This window comes from Oncorhynchus tshawytscha, linkage group LG04 (assembly GCF_018296145.1).
Source record: "Oncorhynchus tshawytscha isolate Ot180627B linkage group LG04, Otsh_v2.0, whole genome shotgun sequence".
Taxonomy (NCBI): Eukaryota; Metazoa; Chordata; class Actinopteri; order Salmoniformes; family Salmonidae; genus Oncorhynchus; species Oncorhynchus tshawytscha.
Window position 1 is genome coordinate 64,482,715 of NC_056432.1, and position 18,236 is coordinate 64,500,950.

General features: G+C 43.0%; 1 protein-coding gene across 1 annotated transcript in view; it reads left to right on the forward strand.

Annotated features, from left to right (window-relative positions):
- Window positions 1-18,236, forward strand: part of LOC112249184 (disintegrin and metalloproteinase domain-containing protein 10-like) — a 106,597-nt gene that overhangs the window by 56,358 nt on the left and 32,003 nt on the right. Inside the window, exon 3 of the mRNA XM_042321061.1 lies at window positions 17,031-17,149. Within this exon, the coding sequence (XP_042176995.1) occupies window positions 17,031-17,149 (119 nt within the window). The remainder of the gene's footprint in view (window positions 1-17,030; window positions 17,150-18,236) is intronic.

Sequence of the window (18,236 nt, forward strand, 5' to 3'; positions counted from 1 at the left end):
GGGGCGGACAATTTTCAGACCGAGACCAATATGGGTGATCAATATTTATTTTGAGGCAGTGTAGTAAACTATAGCATAATTCGATTTCAGAAGTTAATTTCCTTGGAAAGAGAAGTGCCCCGTGCCTCTCCGCCCATGGATATGCTACAGCCTACTCTATTTAATTGAGACTACACGCGCACCTGATCGCACACATATGGCTACTGAACCTAAAGCAGCAAGAGTGATGATAGCTGACACGTGCACTTTCTCTTGAGCTACGTTTTGCATAGAAGATGTAGCCTACCTTTTTTATAGGAGCGTGAGGATTTTATAGGAGCGTGAGGATTTGCTCTTCAACTCACGTTGGTTGAGCTTCCTCCACTTATTTCCATTATCAATATTTATATACAGACACTGTAGTGAAACTATAGCCTAATCATATATATCTTTCTTTGAAAGATAACTGGCCCTTGATTCTCTTCCCATTCATAGGCAGTCTACTCTATTTCATTGAGACCAAATATTGTAGGTGCTTGGATGCCCATCTAGGAGAGGAGAGATAGGCTATTCTGAGATTGTGTTTAAATAATGCGACAGATTTGCTTTTAATACAATAGGTAGGCTAACGGATACAAAGCAGAGAGTCGACCGTTTTCAAATAATCTGGGGACAAAAAAAAAAAGTTCATCCCCAAGCCCGCTCCTGCTTGCATGATGAAAAATGCAGACCCGTGACACAATGATCCCTGTCGGGAACCTCAGCCCTCTCCCGCAGTACTTTACCTTCCTCTGCTCTGAATAATGTGTGGTTTGAAATGACACACTGCCTGTACTACTGCATATTTGATTTGGTTTTAAATCAGCCATGCTCAACCTGCGGTAGTTGGCTGGCTGGGGATCAAAGCAAGGAGTGAGATATTTGAGGGAAATATATATTTTTAGATGAATCCCGCTTTTCATTGTTCAAAGTCTTTAATGTTCTTCTCTGTTGTAGTAGGTTATACAGTGTAACTAGTCTTTATTAGACACAGCACACCCACTCTGACATTTTGACGGTGAACAGTAGTCAGCAGTGCTTTGATCTGTCGAGTTGATCTGCTGTTCTCCTACAGTGTTTATACAAGCATGCCTTTAGGCTCAGTTTACTGTATACATTTTTTTTTTTTAATCATTCTCGCTTCCCTGATCAATCTGATTTTGAGGATTATGCAAGTAAATAAATAGGCTAATTCCTGGCAATGGCCTAGTATTTTGCTATTGGCCGGATGTGTGCCACGTTATAATAACGGTCAGCCTGAAATTTTAGACCAAGTAGATCGTAATCTGATTTATCAGCTTGATCTATCACCAGTAGCCTGTAGCCTGAACACACTTGGATAGCCATCAAACACCATGTGAGAGATACAATGTTGATGAACTGCAGTGACCCAGATCTGTCCCATGGAGTAGGGCTGTATAATCAGACTTGACTGTCAAGTGCCTGTTTCCTTCTTAGTCCCATTTGAGTTAATGTGCTGATAAGACTCCACTGGGAATGTAGAGACATGTACCATGGTTGGAGCGAGAAGGTTTTTGTTGAGGTTTTGAGAGAATGGGGCTGTTAGCCTGTCGTGTTGAGAGAAGCACAGGTGTTTACATGATGCAACTATATGATCAACCCTCTGTCTCTGGAGTCTTGGTACTGGAAATGGTCATAAATGTAGTTTTCTGTTTACCTGAGCAGTGAATGAACCGTCAGTTTTTAGGTCTACTTATTTCCCCTGGAGAAGTAGGAATGTATTTTAATAATGTATAAACTCATTAGGGACTATTTGGAAGTCTCTAATACACCTAGTTTTCACTTTCTGTAAGAGGCAGATGGTGTCAGCATTATTTTAGCATTACTTTAGGCACTATTTCCATTATATAAAGACTTGCCGGTCACATCACCTCTATACTCCTGGAGTGCTGACAAAAGCTGAGGTGTTAGAATTTACTTTGAGATGTGGTGCTAGCGCCAGACATTTTTATGGAGGAGATGACGGGTCGCTTGTTTTTATTCTATATTCAAATGCCGTATCTGCTCAGGTTCTTCATAATGAAACTTTAAGCACGTTCTGTTCCCTTCTGACTGAGATATACAGATTGTTCTCCAGAGCTCCGGATTACACAAACTCTGTCTATGAATAATACAGAGATGTATTCCATTCAGTGACAAGTAGAGGGAAGAATGGCTATATTTGATATGGGAGCACACTGCACTCTGATGGGCTGGGGAGCAGTAAGCCGTCTCCAGTGTTCGGGTTGCAATTAATCAGGATGTTTAAAGCATGAGCTGAGTGGCTATGGAGCTCTGAGCTCTAAATAATATGATCAACCCACAGACATTTGGGTGTTTGATGTTTCATTGAGGTGCGTTTGGGACGTTGGGAGTATATTAGAGGAATTAATGCTATCTTGAATTGAGAGAAGATAATTTCCTGTCAGAAGTCAGATCCTTCACAGCCGCCCTGCAGACTCCTGTTAATGAGTTTTTATAGAGGTTTATCATCTTGCCGCGCTTGAACTCATAACATCATGAACATCAGGCTTGAAACAAATGCATCAGTAATTTGTTTTTATGTTCCCATCTCTGTTCCAGACAGATTGTGGCCTGATTCCGCTTTCCCTCTTCTTCTCTTCTGTTGTGCTTGTGTACTCTGCCATACGATCGCCCCCCCCTGCCTCGGTTTCATCTGTTCTGCATTGTATCATCCCCTCCTTCACTCACCTCTGCCTTTTTAAACAACTTTCACAAGTTCAAAATAACATTTCTACTGGTTAAGGGTGTCCCTGCAGCAAGGTCTCTCTCAATTTCGCTCTCCATATCTACCACTCCCTCACTCACATTCCCTCTCTGTGCCCGATTCATGTTTTTGCCCACTGATGTGTAGTATTTCACGATAACATCTTTGGTTAGCGTTTCTCTCAAAGGCGATGGTTAAACACAGAGACTCCATGTTTGTCCTATGTGTCTGTCATCTCAGAGAAGCGGAGCTGAAAGGGACTGGTACTGACTAAGCGTCTCAGCTCGATATGGTGAGCTTCAGGAATTATTCTAACTGCTGAAACCTCTCTGGAAGCATGTTTGAAGTAACAGTCACAGCCTACACTGTTGTTGCCATTGGCAGGGATCAGAGTCTCGGCTTTGGTCTACACATGTCCTGTTGATATTTTGCACAACACTGCTTTTAACTCAAATTCTCTGTAGGATTCTCTCTCACCTCAGCTTTACAACGTCTGATCTGCTGTGGAATCCATGAATAGCCTGAGTGTACAAAACATTAGGAACACCTACCTAATATTGAGTTGCACCCCCCTTTGCCCTTAGAACAGCCTCAATTCTTCGGGGCATGGACTATAAGGTGTCGAAAGCGTTCCACAGTGAGTCCATGTTACCGCAGGAACAGACTAAACCGCACGTATGCCCGCCAATCCCGTTTTTCAGTCAGCTGTTCTTCCCCAAAAAATAAACATCTTTTTTTTTTTCTGCGGATACGACTGTTATTTTCATGACGATAGTCATCCATAACCGTTGGTTATACGTTTGTGCCAGCCCTACTCATCTGTAACTTTCATAACAGTTATTTCATTACACTCTCCAGCCCTGTTTCAGGCAGCATCTGATTGCTGTGGCTCACTGAAGCCGAGAGAAATGGAGCGCAACCACTGACAGATCATTTCACACCAACATCCCCCGGGACCTGAGTTTCAGAAAGGAAGCAGCCTAGATAGAGCTGTTGTTTTTGTTGGTGTACCAGGACTATAGTATTTACCTGCACCCATCTCTACTCACACTTCTAGCAAGTCTGTCTGAGACTGGAGAAAGGAGGGGATGTACTGTAACTCACTGACACGCAGAGAGGAGGTGTAGGTAGAGCGAACATGAAAGGAGATGTTATTAATATTGCAGTTGGTCAGGTTGCTTGTGATACACTTGTGGAGAGAAAGGCCTTGTGTTTGGCTAACCTCCTAAAGAGGTTTTAATGAGAAAGTGGCTGCTAGAGGTCAGAGAGACAGGCTGATCTACCCGTCCACAGACCGTTTAGGTGGGAGAAACAGGGAGGCTGGTTGGTGGGACTTTGATGAACTCAGAGGACCTTGATGTCCAAGATCTTCACAAAGCACAGGAAGGGGAGGGGACACTGTTTTTCCACGGCAACAGGATCCATTGGAGCCATTCTCTATCGACAGCGGGGAGGATCAGAGCAGAATTTAACCAGAGTGTATCCTGCCAGCCCAAAAGTTAAGCCAGGAGAGATAGTAACACAAACACCTGCTCACCATACACTCTCTCATCACAAGCTGCTGTGCTGGAAAGTTACATGCAGTGTGACCTGCTGGGTGCCAAACCTGCTGGGTGTCAGTAGAGGCGGAGTGACCACCTGTCCCTGGTTGCCTCACGGTAGACCATCCCCCAGCTTGGCACGCACATACGCCAGCCAGCGATACTGCTCAGGTGAGGAAGGAGTTGTGTAATATGTGGATCTGTTCGGTCCCTAAAAGCGTTCCTCTAGTGTGGTGATTTACTTCGCCTGACATTATAGGGACATTACTGGGATCATCTTGTTCTCTCCTCCTTTCATTCCCTAACACACACTCCCTTCCCCCTCACCATCACCACGGCCCCCCTACCCCCCCTCTTAGTGCAGAGATTTGCTGCATGACTATGAAGTCATGTTGCTGGAAATAGTTTTGTAATAAATTTGTGGCTTTTCGGTTTTTATTTAAAAAGGGTTGATTTTAGATTTTTTTTATTCTGGGGGCAAGGTTCATGATAATACTCCTACGGGCATAATTGCATTGTATAATAATTTCTGTTTCTTAGAGACAGAAGGCATGAGGATGCATTCATTTAGTGGGATTGTTATAGTTGAATGTCCTGAGTACATCATAATTATATTGTTTTGGTTCCAGTAACTGACTGGGAGCCTGCTGTACAGTGTGTGTGATGATGGATGGAGGGAGGGTAGACTATACCCTGTGGTTCTACTGAGCACTGGCATTGACTGACTGACACAATGGGGATGCTGCCCAGTCTGAGAGTCAGACTGAGCTCAAGAAGGTGTATTACTGTGTTGATAATGTAGTCCTCGGGAAACCAAACAACTTTAAATATAGAAATGGGGTAATTTCAGTCATTCACTGCACTTCATCACATCTCTATCAGTATCTCCCCTGCCTGCCTGTCAGATAGAAACAGATCAATTTTCCTGCTCCACAATGTAACACTGATAGTCTGTCTTTTACCAGCAGAATGCTTCAGTATAGCTATAGATATAGCCTAGCTGTTTTCCCTGGCCCTTTATTTGAGATGTTCTAACAGGCATTGTCAGTTCATGCACAGACCTGCAACAGCATTCTGTGGCCATAGATGCAGATTCATGGCCTATGCACGATTTTGAGGGGAACAGCCCTAACCCATGGGAGTATGTTAAATCTTTCCTGGAAGTAGAGGGTTGACTCATCTCTCACCCCCTCCTCCTCTCGCCCCACTGCTCTGCAGCCCCCACCCCTTCTCTCCCAGTATTCAGTATGCCTGTGTGCTCTGTCTGGTTGCTGAGGCTGGCAGTAAAGGCTCACTACACACACAGCTGTCCTCTTTGCCGTCATTACCACTCTAAAAATACTGCTTCACATTTTAGAAAACAAATGTCCAAAAATCTGGCCAATTTGGTGCAGCCATGCTCTGGTGGCCATCCGTCTGCTGTCTGTTTGTGTGTGTGCTGAGTAGGGAATCTGGAGACCAATACTTGGCTGTACTGTAGGGCATGTTCTACCAGTGGTGCACAGTGCTGAAGAAAATCATCCTATAGAATATAGTACCTACAGTGGTACAGATTGCAGAAGTGTCACATATAGTCGACGCTCTGCGGTCAACCCGCCAGTGCTTTCTCTCCTGAATAGATTAGAGAAGGGGTGGAAATTAAATACACCTGTCCTTGTGCCACTGCTTGTTTGATTGCACTGTGGAGTGTGTCTCTGGTTGGTGTGCCAAAGTTAAGTGTTGTGTGGTAATTGAGTGTGTTCTCCCTGGTGGTGGAGGTGGCTGTCTGTCTAATGGCTGGCTGAGTCACTCCGTAACAGACATTAGCATAATGCTTTGCTCTCTGAAGGGTCTCAAACAGAGAGGGCCGACAATTTCACCTGTCGAACATCGCCGTCTCATTTTGGACTGTATATTGTCTGTCTGTGTGTGTTTGAGAGAGCGTTTTTGGCACAACGTCAGTTAGGCTAAACTCTGTGTTGATGGTAGTTATTGGTCTAGTCAAGTAGTGTTCTAAGTGCTGGACTGAAAGGAAATGAAAGCAACCTCAGGCTGCTCCATCTGACAGCACTTTATGGACGTACATGTGTTTAACTCTCTTCCCCCATACATTCTGTTGTTATGGTGGTCTCAAGTACCACTATCATAAGGCAGGCTGCATCTTCTTGCAGTAAGGCTGACTCCATTTAGTCGACTCCTCGATTGTTTGATCGATAGGCTGTTGGCCGGCCAAGATTTCTTTAGTCCAACAGTTGCAAAAACGTATTTATTTTTTCATGGTGTACAAGACGCCTGTCTGATTTGCGCCTGTCTGAGTGGACTAATCCATTGTGGAGGCCGTGGGGATGGAACAGTCCTTTACTCTAAGACAAATTGTATATGGTTAAGGACAATGGTGCAATACTAATAAAAATATGATTATTTTATAACACATGCATGTTCTCCCATGTTTGACACCGGTTGCTGACCGCTGTTCTGAAACTTCATCATGCTGTGGAATTGATGCCTTTTCCTAGACCATGTTGCTATGTGCATAATAGCAAAGTTAACCTTATATTGGTGTTGAGAACAATGCGGCGGAGGCAGCAGCGGATTTAGGAGATGAGAAAACAGCCCTTGATTATCGAAGAAGAGTGAGGATTGGAAAACCCCAATTTAATTAGGTCTATAATCAATAGCATAACTGTTATGTGCCTGGCTTTATAAATCACCCATATGCACTACCAGTCAAAGGTTTGGACACACCTATTCATTCAAGGGTTTTTCTTTATTTTTTACCATTTTCTACATTGTAGAATAATAGTGAAGACAAACTATGAAATAACACATATGGAATTATGTAGTAACCAAAAAAGTGGTAAACAAATCAAAATATATTTGAGATTCTTCAAATTAGCCACCCTTTGCCTTGATCACCACTTTGCAGACTCTTGGTATTCTCTCAACCAGCTTCATGAGGTAGTCACCTGGAATGCATTTCAAAAGTTAATTTGTGGAATTTCTTTCCTTCTTAAAGCATTTGAGCCAGTTGTGTTGTGACCAGGTAGGGGTGGTATACAGAAGAGAGCCCTAATTGGTAAAATACCAAGTCCATATTAATGCAAGAACAGCTCAAATAAGCCAAGAGAAATAACAGTCCATCATTACTTGAAGACATGAAGGTCAGTCATTACGAAAAAGTGAGATTTCAAGAGATCAAGAGATTTGAACGTTTCTTTGTGCAGTCGCAAAAACCATCAAGCGAAATGATGAAATTGGCTCTCATGAGGACCGTCACAGGAAAGGAAGACCCAGAGTTACCTCTGTTGCAGAGGATACGTTCATTAGAGTTACCAGCCTCAGAAATTGCAGCCCAAATAAATACTTCAGAGGTCAAGTAACAGACGCATCTCAACATCAACTGTTCAGAGGAGACTGTGTGAATCAGGCCTTCATGGTCAAATTGCTGCAAAGAAACCACTACTAAAGGACACCAATAAGAAGAGGAGACTTGCTTGGGCCAAGAAACACGAGCAATGGCCATTAGACCGGTGGAAATCTGTCCTTTTTGTCTGAGTCCAAATGTGAGATTTTTGGTTCCAATCGTTGTGTCTTTTGTGAGATGCAGAGTAGGTGAACGGATGATCTCCGCAGGTGTGGTTCCAACCGTGAAGCATGGAGGTGTGGGGGTGCTTTGCTGGTGACACTGTCTGTGATTTATTTAGAGTTCAAGGCACACTTACCCAGCATGCCTACCACAGCATTCTGCAGCGATACTCCATCCCATCTGATTTGCGCTTATTGGGACTATCATTTGTTTTTCAACAGGGAAATTACCCAACACACCTTCGGGCTGTGTAAGGGCTATTTGATTAAGAAGGAGAGCGATTGAGTGCTGCTTCAGATGACCTGGCCTCCATAATCACCTGACCTCAATCCAATTGAGATGTTTTGGGATGAGTTGGACCGCATAGTGAAGGAAAAGCAGCCAACAAGTGCTCAGCATAAGTGGGAACTCCTCCAAGACTGTTGGTAAAGCATTCCAGGTGAAGCTGGTTGAGAGAATGTCAAGAGTGTACAAAGCAGTCATCCAGGCAAAGGGTGGCTACTTTGAAGGATCTAAAACTGTTTTGGTTACTACAGAATTCCATATTTGTTATGTAGTTTTGATGTCTTCACTATTATACAATGACGAAAATAGCAAAAAATAAAGAATCTTTGAATGAGTAGGTGTGTCCAAAATTTCGACTGGTACTGTATATCTACATAAATATGATAGATCCTGCTTCTATGCCTGTTTGAGTGTTTGTTTAATAGCCTACTGATTCCGTGAGCACCTAGCCTCCGTGAGCACCAACCACAATATTTAGGTTAAAAAGAATTCTCACAAATTAGACTTTTGGATCTTTGCTGTGCTGTAATAAAGGCTTTACACTTTTTTTCTTGTTAGAACATCCTCTGGTATTACTTATAGTTAATTCAGTGTTAACACTGTTCCAAATAGTCAGAAATTCTATTGATAATAATAACCCTCCTTTTCTTGATCTCCTTCTTCTTAATTATTATAATAAGTAATGTCATTATCATTAGTAGGCTTGGTATAGCAGACTTGTATAACCACCATCGAGCTGTAGGCCTAAAAACGCACCCTTTTTTAATCTTAATACTGCAACTTACTTAGGCCTATATTTCAATACTTTTTATATAGGTGACTGTATCGATCAATCATTCATGTCATCACACTGTATGCAAGTCATTCATGATTTGAAATACAATCAAGCATTTTAATTTTAAAACAAAGCAAACCTTGAATTATTAGCGTAAACAATAAATAAACTGTTCCATTTCAGCAGTTGCTTTCACAAATGCATGCGGCTGTTTTTAGTCTTTGCTGTAATAAAGGCTTTACAAAAACAAAAAAATAACATTAACGTACTCTGGTATACTTATTTATTTAGTGTTTACTTTTTTCCAAATGGTCAGAAAGCTATAGTCATCTAACAGCACCTGTTTGGCACATATAATATGCACCCAGTGCTTGCTCCTTACCTTCTGTTTCTTTATTTCCAGTATTTTCCACAACTGGTCAAATTTATTCCACATGTCGGACTTCCCATTTACCTCCTGAGCAACCAGTAAACGTTCCCCCATTTCAAGTTTGTCATGTCTTCTGCATCCATTTTGCTGTTACATGTGTTCGGAGTATGTTATAACCAATTTATTGATGTGTTTATGACATGCTACAGGTCAGGCCCTTTTGGTCATGTGCATGTGATGAATACATGTGTCACGTAAAGAGAGCAAGGGTTGAGAGAATGGGGAATGTTTTTCCTAAACAAATTAGGGATTTCCATAACTTTACAGTCAGAAATGGATGTAATTACGTTGCAGCTTCAGCAGCACGATAAACAATAATGTTCTGTTGTGGTCGCTGCAGCAGCTAGGAGAGAGCGACAACAGTCACTTGCTGTAAAAAAAAAAAAAAAAGATTAAAACAGCGCAGCAAGTCTGAGCCTGGCACAATCAGATCAATTGCGGTCGGACTCCCTCTATTTGTGTCTTTTATATTATTTCATCAAACAATAGGCTTAAAGAGCGAGACAAACTCACTGCATATAGTTGATTTGATTTAAAATACATTGAATGTGTCTAAATGTAAAAATACACTAACTTTTGAAAAATTCGGTTAAAAACAGACTCTCGATCGACAAAGTATTTTTTGTGGTGGGTACAGCCCTACTAAGCAGTAACTAAGACTGTCTTAGGGTGTGGTTTAGGGGAAGTGGTTATGAGTGGTATGAGTCAAGAGTGTGTTTGAATGACAAAAACAAACATTCCTGAATTTAATTGTTGGCAATATTTTGTGACTCACTGACTGTGTGAATGTCAACAGATTTGTCAATACATTTTCTTTGACAGGCCTAGACAGTAGTCACAAGATATGCTATTTCAGTTTCATATACATATGCAATCTTTCTTCCCTTTCACTCCTATTGTTGCCAGCGTTGTCTGTGAATCACGTCATCCTCTCCTGACTGGGTTAGTTGTGTAACCAACCCTGTGTCCACTAACACCCCATCAGCCCGGAGGGGAGTCTTAATCAGAGAGCTGCTCTGGGCAGGGATGCCCACGTCAATTACAGCTGCCATTTGTTACCCAGTGAGAGGGCCTGGGCCTCCCTCTGTTATCAACAAAGCAAATTAGGAGGGCCGTTGTTGTGAAGTGCTGTAGCTGTGATTAACCTGAGATGGCCCGCTGTTCCTTCTTAGTTCAGGATATACTGAGGGGAAATGGTCAGTAGTTGTTTATTTTTATTTGTCTTGTTCTCAGTGTTTACAAATCCAAAAAGAGAAATATGACAAGATACATTTTCACTGTCCAATCATTGCAGTCTCAATGGGTTACTTTTATTCACTAAAGATGCATGTTGTTGAATATGTGAGATTTTCCCAAATGTTGTTTCCCATGTCATTCTTGGGAAATACAATGTGTAACCTTTTGCTAGGCAAGTCCATTAAGAACAAATTCTTATTTACAATGACGGCCTACACTGGCCAAACCCGGACGACGCTGGGTCAATTGTGCGCCGCCCTATAGGACTACCAATCACGGCCGGTTGTGATTAGGGTTGCAAAGGGTCGGAAACTTTCTGATAAATTTCCAGACATTTTCCATGGGACTTTAATTTCTTATGGCTGGGGAACAGTATTGAGTAGCTTGGGTGAATAAGGTGCCCAAGGTAAACTGCCTGCTACTCAGGCCCAGAAGCTAAGATATGCCTATTATTGGTAGATTTGGATAGAAAACACTCTGAAGTTTCTAAAACTGTTTGAATGATGTCTGAGTATAACATAACTCATATGGCAGGTAAAAACCTGAGAAAAAAATCCATCCAGGACGTGGGAAATCTGAGGTTTGTAGTTTTTCAACGCTTTGCCTATCCAAGATAGTGTAAGTGGTCCGATTGCACTTCCTAAGGCTTCCACTAGATGTCAACAGTCTTTAGAACCTTGTTTGAGGCTTCTACGGTGAAGGACGAGAGAATGAGAGCTGATTGAATAAGAGGTCTGCCAGAGTGCCATGAGCTCATTCAGGCGCGCTCCCTTGAAAGGTAGCTGCGTTCCATTGCATTTCTAAAGACAAAGGAATTCTCCAGTTGAAACATTATTGAAGATTTATGTTAAAATCATTCTAAAGATTGATTCTATACATCGTTTGACATGTTTCTACAAACTGTAATTGAATTTTTTAACTTTTCACCTGGCCTGCGTCGTGAATTTGGATTTGTGAAATAAAGGTGCAAACAAAAAAAGAGGTATTTGGACATAAATGAAGGACTTTATCAAACAAAACAAACATTTTTTTTGTGGAACTGGGATTCCTGGGAGTGCATTCTGATGAAGATCATCAAAGGTAAGTTAATATTTATAATGCTATTTCTGACTTCTGTTGACTCCACAACATGGAGGATTTTTTGTGTCTGAGCGCCGTCCTCAGATTATTGCATGATGTACTTTTTCGGTAAAGCTTTTTTGAAATCTGACAGAGCAGTTGCATTAAGGAGAAGTTTATCTAAAGTGCCGTCCATGTATTTTCATCAACATTTATGATGAGTATTTCTGTAAATTTATGTGGCTCTCTGCAAAATCACCGGATGTTTTGGAAGCAAAACTGTACTGGTGGTGCCCCGATCCCGCAGCTGAATCAACTTTAGGAGACGGTCCTGGCGCTTGCTGGACTTTCTTGGGCACCCTGAAGCCTTCTTCACAACAATTGAACCGCTCTCCTTGAAGTTCTTGATGATCCGATAAATGGTTGATTTAGGTGCAATCTTACTGGCAGCAATATTCTTGCCAAAATTCTTTGCCATTTTTGTGCAAAGCAATGATGACGGCACGTGTTTCCTTGCAGGTAACCATGGTTGACAGAGGAAGAACTGATTCCAAGCACCACCCTCCTCATCAACACTCACACCTGTGTTAACGAGAAAATCACTGACATGATGTCAGCTGGTCCTTTTGTGGCAGGGCTGAAAATCAGTGGAAAGGTTTTTGGGGGATTCAGATCATTTGCATGGCAAAGAGGGACTTTGCAATTAATTGTAATTCATCTGATCACTCTTCATAGCATTCTGGAGTATATGCAAATTGCCATCATACAAACTGAGGCAGCAGACTTTGAAAATTTATATTTGTGTCATTCTCAAAACTTTTGGCTACAACTGGACATTTTAAATGGTTTTCATATTCATTTGCATATATTTATGTCAATTCCTGTTAATTCCCATGATAAGTTTCCACCTCTGAATATTCCCCAAAAGTGCAATCCTAGTTGTGATACAGCCTGGATTCGAACCAGGGTGTCTGTAGTGACGCCTCTAGCACTGAGATGCAGTGCCTTAGACCGCTGTGACACTGGGGAGCTCAAATACAGTCCTGTATTCATTCACTTCATTTGCTAACACAGTCAATAGCCTCATCTTTATGGACTCACACAGATGTAACCTACGAGTCTGTTCCATTTCATATCCTATTCACATGGATTAAGAGCCAGGATATTAATATTATGATTCATGACTCATCCTGAATAATGGTTGTTGAAACAGAGTAATAATGTCTATCACTTAAGGCCTTCCCACACTGTATGTGCGATGTAAAAATAAAAATAAAAAATAAACCTGGACAGATTTTATGATTTGCTTCAGTTCTGTCGTCACATTCTGCGATTGGCTTGCGAGGTTGTCAGCCTGCAGCTGTGTATTTGATCTGCACATGTGCCAGCACCAGCAGCACAAGCCTCAGTGAGTTTGGTAAAAATGTAAGTATGCGTCATAGAAATAGTTTTCACATACAAACTTCATATGTCCTAAACTTACCCAAAATAACGTGGTCGCTGTGAGAGAATGTTTATTTTGATTGGGGATTTTGTGCATTTATCAAAATCCCATCAAGTAGCCTTATATATTTATTTATTTTTTATTCCTATTTCATGTAAACAAGATATTAGGAAAATTGTAAACGTTTAAGTCAAACGTATATTAATCTGACTATTCAAAAAACTCATATTATTGTGTGGCTGACCGTAACACCAGCCACAATATATGATAAAGGCTACATTTCTGCCACTGTGAGAACTTTGTTGGAGCCTACGACCCATGCACATGAAAACCAGTAGATCGTGCTGATGACATCATCCACATATTCATATGGAAAACCCCTGAAGGTGCATGAAGCGGGAAGTATTTGAAATGCACCAGGGGGCTGAATGGCACCAAAACATTGCTAAGGATAATGTTGAAAGTGGCCGTAACTGGCAAAGAGTCATCAAATCAAATCAAATTTTATTTGTCACATACACATGGTTAGCAGATGTTAATGCGAGTGTAGCGAAATGCTTGTGCTTCTAGTTCCGACAATGCAGTAATAACCAACAAGTAATCTAACTAACAATTCCAAAACTACTGTCTTATACACAGTGTAAGGGGATAAAGAATATGTACATAAGGATATATGAATGAGTGATGGTACAGAGCAGCATAGGCAAGATACAGTAGATGGTATCGAGTACAGTATATACATATGAGATGAGTATGTAAACAAAGTGGCATAGTTAAAGTGGCTAGTGATACATGTATTACATAAGGATGCAGTCGATGATATAGAGTACAGTATATACGTATGCATATGAGATGAATAATGTAGGGTAAGTAACATTATATAAGGTAGCATTGTTTAAAGTGGCTAGTGATATATTTACATCATTTCCCATCAATTCCCATTATTAAAGTGGCTGGAGTTGAGTCAGTGTCAGTGTGTTGGCAGCAGCCACTCAATGTTAGTGGTGGCTGTTTAACAGTCTGATGGCCTTGAGATAGAAGCTGTTTTTCAGTCTCTCGGTCCCAGCTTTGATGCACCTGTACTGACCTCGCCTTCTGGATGATAGCGGGGTGAACAGGCAGTGGCTCGGGTGGTTGATGTCCTTGATGATCTTTATGGCCTTCCTGTAACATCGGGTGGTGTAGGTGTCCTGGAGGGCAGGTAGTTTGCCCCCGGTGATGCGTTGTGCAGACCTCACTACCCTCTGGAGAGCCTTACGGTTGAGGGCGGAGCAGTTGCCGTACCAGGCGGTGATACAGCCCGCCAGGATGCTCTCGATTGTGCATCTGCTTTTGGTGACAAGCCGAATTTCTTCAGCCTCCTGAGGTTGAAGAGGCGCTGCTGCGCCTTCTTCACGATGCTGTCTGTGTGAGTGGACCAATTGAGTTTGTCTGTGATGTGAATGCCGAGGAACTTAAAACTTGCTACCCTCTCCACTACTGTTCCATCGATGTGGATAGGGGGGTGTTCCCTCTGCTTTTTCCTGAAGTCCACAATCATCTCCTTAGTTTTGTTGACGTTGAGTGTGAGGTTATTTTCCTGACACCACACTCCGAGGGCCCTCACCTCCTCCCTGTAGGCCGTCTCGTTGTTATTGGTAATCAAGCCTACCACTGTTGTGTCGTCCGCAAACTTGATGATTGAGTTGGAGGTGTGCGTGGCCACGCAGTCGTGGGTGAACAGGGAGTACAGGAGAGGGCTCAGAACGCACCCTTGTGGGGCCCCAGTGTTGAGGATCAGCGGGGAGGAGATGTTGTTGCCTACCCTCACCACCTGGGGGCGGCCCGTCAGGAAGTCCAGTACCCAGTTGCACAGGGCGGGGTCGAGACCCAGGGTCTCGAGCTTGATGACGAGCTTGGAGGGTACTATGGTGTTGAATGCCGAGCTGTAGTCGATGAACAGCATTCTCACATAGGTATTCCTCTTGTCCAGATGGGTTAGGGCAGTGTGCAGTGTGGTTGAGATTGCATCGTCTGTGGACCTATTTGGGCGGTAAGCAAATTGGAGTGGGTCTAGGGTGTCAGGTAGGGTGGAGGTGATATGGTCCTTGACTAGTCTCTCAAAGCACTTCATGATGACGGAAGTGAGTGCTACGGGGCAGTAGTCGTTTAGCTCAGTTACCTTAGCTTTCTTGGGAACAGGAACAATGGTGGCCCTCTTCGAAGCATGTGGGAACAGCAGACTGGTATAGGGATTGATTGAATATGTCCGTAAACACACCGGCCAGCTGGTCTGCGCATGCTCTGAGGGCGCGGCTGGGGATGCTGTCTGGGCCTGCAGCCTTGCGAGGGTTAACACGTTTAAGTGTCTTACTCACCTCGGCTGCAGTGAAGGAGAGACCGCATGTTTTCGTTGCAGGCCGTGTCAGTGGCACTGTATTGTCCTCAAAGCGGGCAAAAAGTTATTTAGTCTGCCTGGGAGCAAGACATCCTGGTCCGTGACTGGGCTGGATTTCTTCCTGTAGTCCGTGATTGACTGTAGACCCTGCCACATGCCTCTTGTGTCTGAGCCATTGAATTGAGATTCTACTTTGTCTCTCTGTACTGACGCTTAGCTTGTTTGATAGCCTTGCGGAGGGAATAGCTGCACTGTTTGTATTCGGTCATGTTACCAGACACCTTGCCCTGATTAAAAGCAGTGGTTCGCGCTTTCAGTTTCACGCGAATGCTGCCATCAATCCACGGTTTCTGGTTAGGGAATGTTTTAATCGTTGCTATGGGAACGACATCTTCAACGCACGTTCTAATGAACTCGCACACCGAATCAGCGTATTCTTCAATATTGTTATCTGACGCAATACGAAACATCTCCCAGTCCACGTGATGGAAGCAGTCTTGGAGTGTGGAGTCAGCTTGGTCGGACCAGCGTTGGACAGACCTCAGCGTGGGAGCCTCTTGTTTGAGTTTCTGTCTGTAGGCAGGGATCAACAAAATGGAGTCGTGGTCAGCTTTTCCGAAAGGGGGGCGGGGCAGGGCCTTATTGTCATGGTCGGTAGTCCATTTTCATCCTGCTCGAGTCAACCTTAATGTCTATGGCATGATGGCGCTAGCCTCCTCGTAGCTCAGTGACTTCAGTCTCCAGACCGGGCACTGGGGGCCTGCTATGAACGCACGCAGTGGTACTTAATCGGCAGACCTAGACCCTGTCACACTGAACGAGCCAAGACGTCCGACAATAATTTACAACCTAAGAATTTGCCCACGACATGGAGATTTAGTCTGGGAAAGCAAAATGGTGGCATAAAACGGCTAAAATCCTACAGTCTGTGCAGGACTTTGGCTACCTTTCTACTCTAATCAAACCCTATGGCTATATCACAACCGGCCGTGATTGGTAGGCCCATAGGGCTGCACACAATTGGCCCAGCGTCATCCGGGTTCGGCCGGTGTAGGCCGTCATTGTAAATAAGAATTTGTTCTTAACTGGCTTGCCTCGTTTAAAAATATGGAGTAATGATTTACTTGACCTGTGTTTTGATAAGAGACTGGTGTGATTTTCTGAAGGTCCCAGTCCAGGCATCTGAGTCATCAGGACTTTATGGGAAATATTCTTCCTGAACAATAGACTTGTGCTGCTGAACTATCTAAAGAATTTGCCCATCCATTTAAGATGTTTCTCAATTAACAACCACTTTCTATTGTCTCCACCGAGAGAAGGTGATAAAGGCCCTATATGTCTATTTATTTAACCTTTTATTTTCATTTCCTGTGCCTATGTGAAATGAAATGTCTTACAGCCAAGTAGTCTATCAGTGTTGGGAGACACTGGGTTTGGCATTGTTACTTGCCCTAATCTTTCTCCTGTCATTCTGGCTGCATAGATCTTTACTGAACCATGAGCAGGAATGTTGGAGGCACTAAACGGGGTCTGGGTAGTGTAGTAATGTATTTTCATGTTCCTCTCTTGCAGGCATTTCAATCTGCGGATGAAGAGGGACACCAGCCTGTTCTCTCCAGACCTCAAGGTAGAGATATCAGGAGTGGAGGCGCCCTACGACCCCTCCCACATTTACACTGGAGAAATCTTCGGTAAGTCCAGCAATTATTTCTGGAACGAAAGTCCTTGTGCACACAGACACAATTACGATAGTTACCAGGGAAACGCTTCCCGCGTCCAATTTGATTATTTGCTTTTGCGTTGATCTGTGGTGTGTGGGTGTGCGCCAGTGTGTTGTTGTGGGTTTGGTAGCGTTGGCGGGCTGGAGTTGTGCTTTTGAACGTTGTTAATGGATATCATTCTCCACTCCACTCTTTGTCTGTGTGTGTGGTGTGTGTGCGTATACGTTTGGAGAATGTGTTAGTCACGTTCCAGCCTCACATCCTCAGGATCCTCCCCATGCCTGCAGCAGAGCTCACATGTAACACAAGGGAAAACAAGGCCAAGGTGTGTCTGTCCGGTCATGTGATGTGGTGTGTTTGTGTGAAGCTCTCAGATCCCAGCGGGCTCATCTCCACTCCCACCTCATCATTCTCAGATGCTGTCATCTCTCTTATCCTCTGCTGAACAGACTGTAATTCAAATCAGACTTCACTGGAGCAACACTTCTCATCTCTATCAAATGGAAATCTTGAGATCTGTTTCCTTTTAGAGAAGCAGCACTGTGTCGTTCCAAGGACGACGATGTTGTAGCCATTTCTCAGATGTGATTTGTAATGCAATGGAAAGGTTTCTCCAGACCAAAAAAGCATGTAGATTTTTCGTGTCTATAATAAAGGTGGACATTCAAAGGTGGAATTTAGATTAAGTCAGAATAACTGCATTTACCGCACTGATATATTTATTTATTTGCACAATTTCAGAATCAGAAATCTAAACGTTGAACTTCTGTAGTTGTGCTCTGCTGTAAAGGCCATACTCTTTGTGTCACCTTTAATATATCTCTGTGTTTAAAAATATATATATATATATTATAAATTATTTTTATTTTTTTACCCCGTTTCTTCCCATTTTCATGATATCCAATTGGTCGTTACAGTCTTGTCCCATCGCTGCAACGCCCCTACAGACTCGGGAGAAGCGAAGGTCGAGAGCCATGCGTCCTCCGAAAACACGACCCTGCCAAGCCACTCTGCTTCTTTTTAGAACCTCCTTTTCTCCTGTTTTTCAGACTTTTTA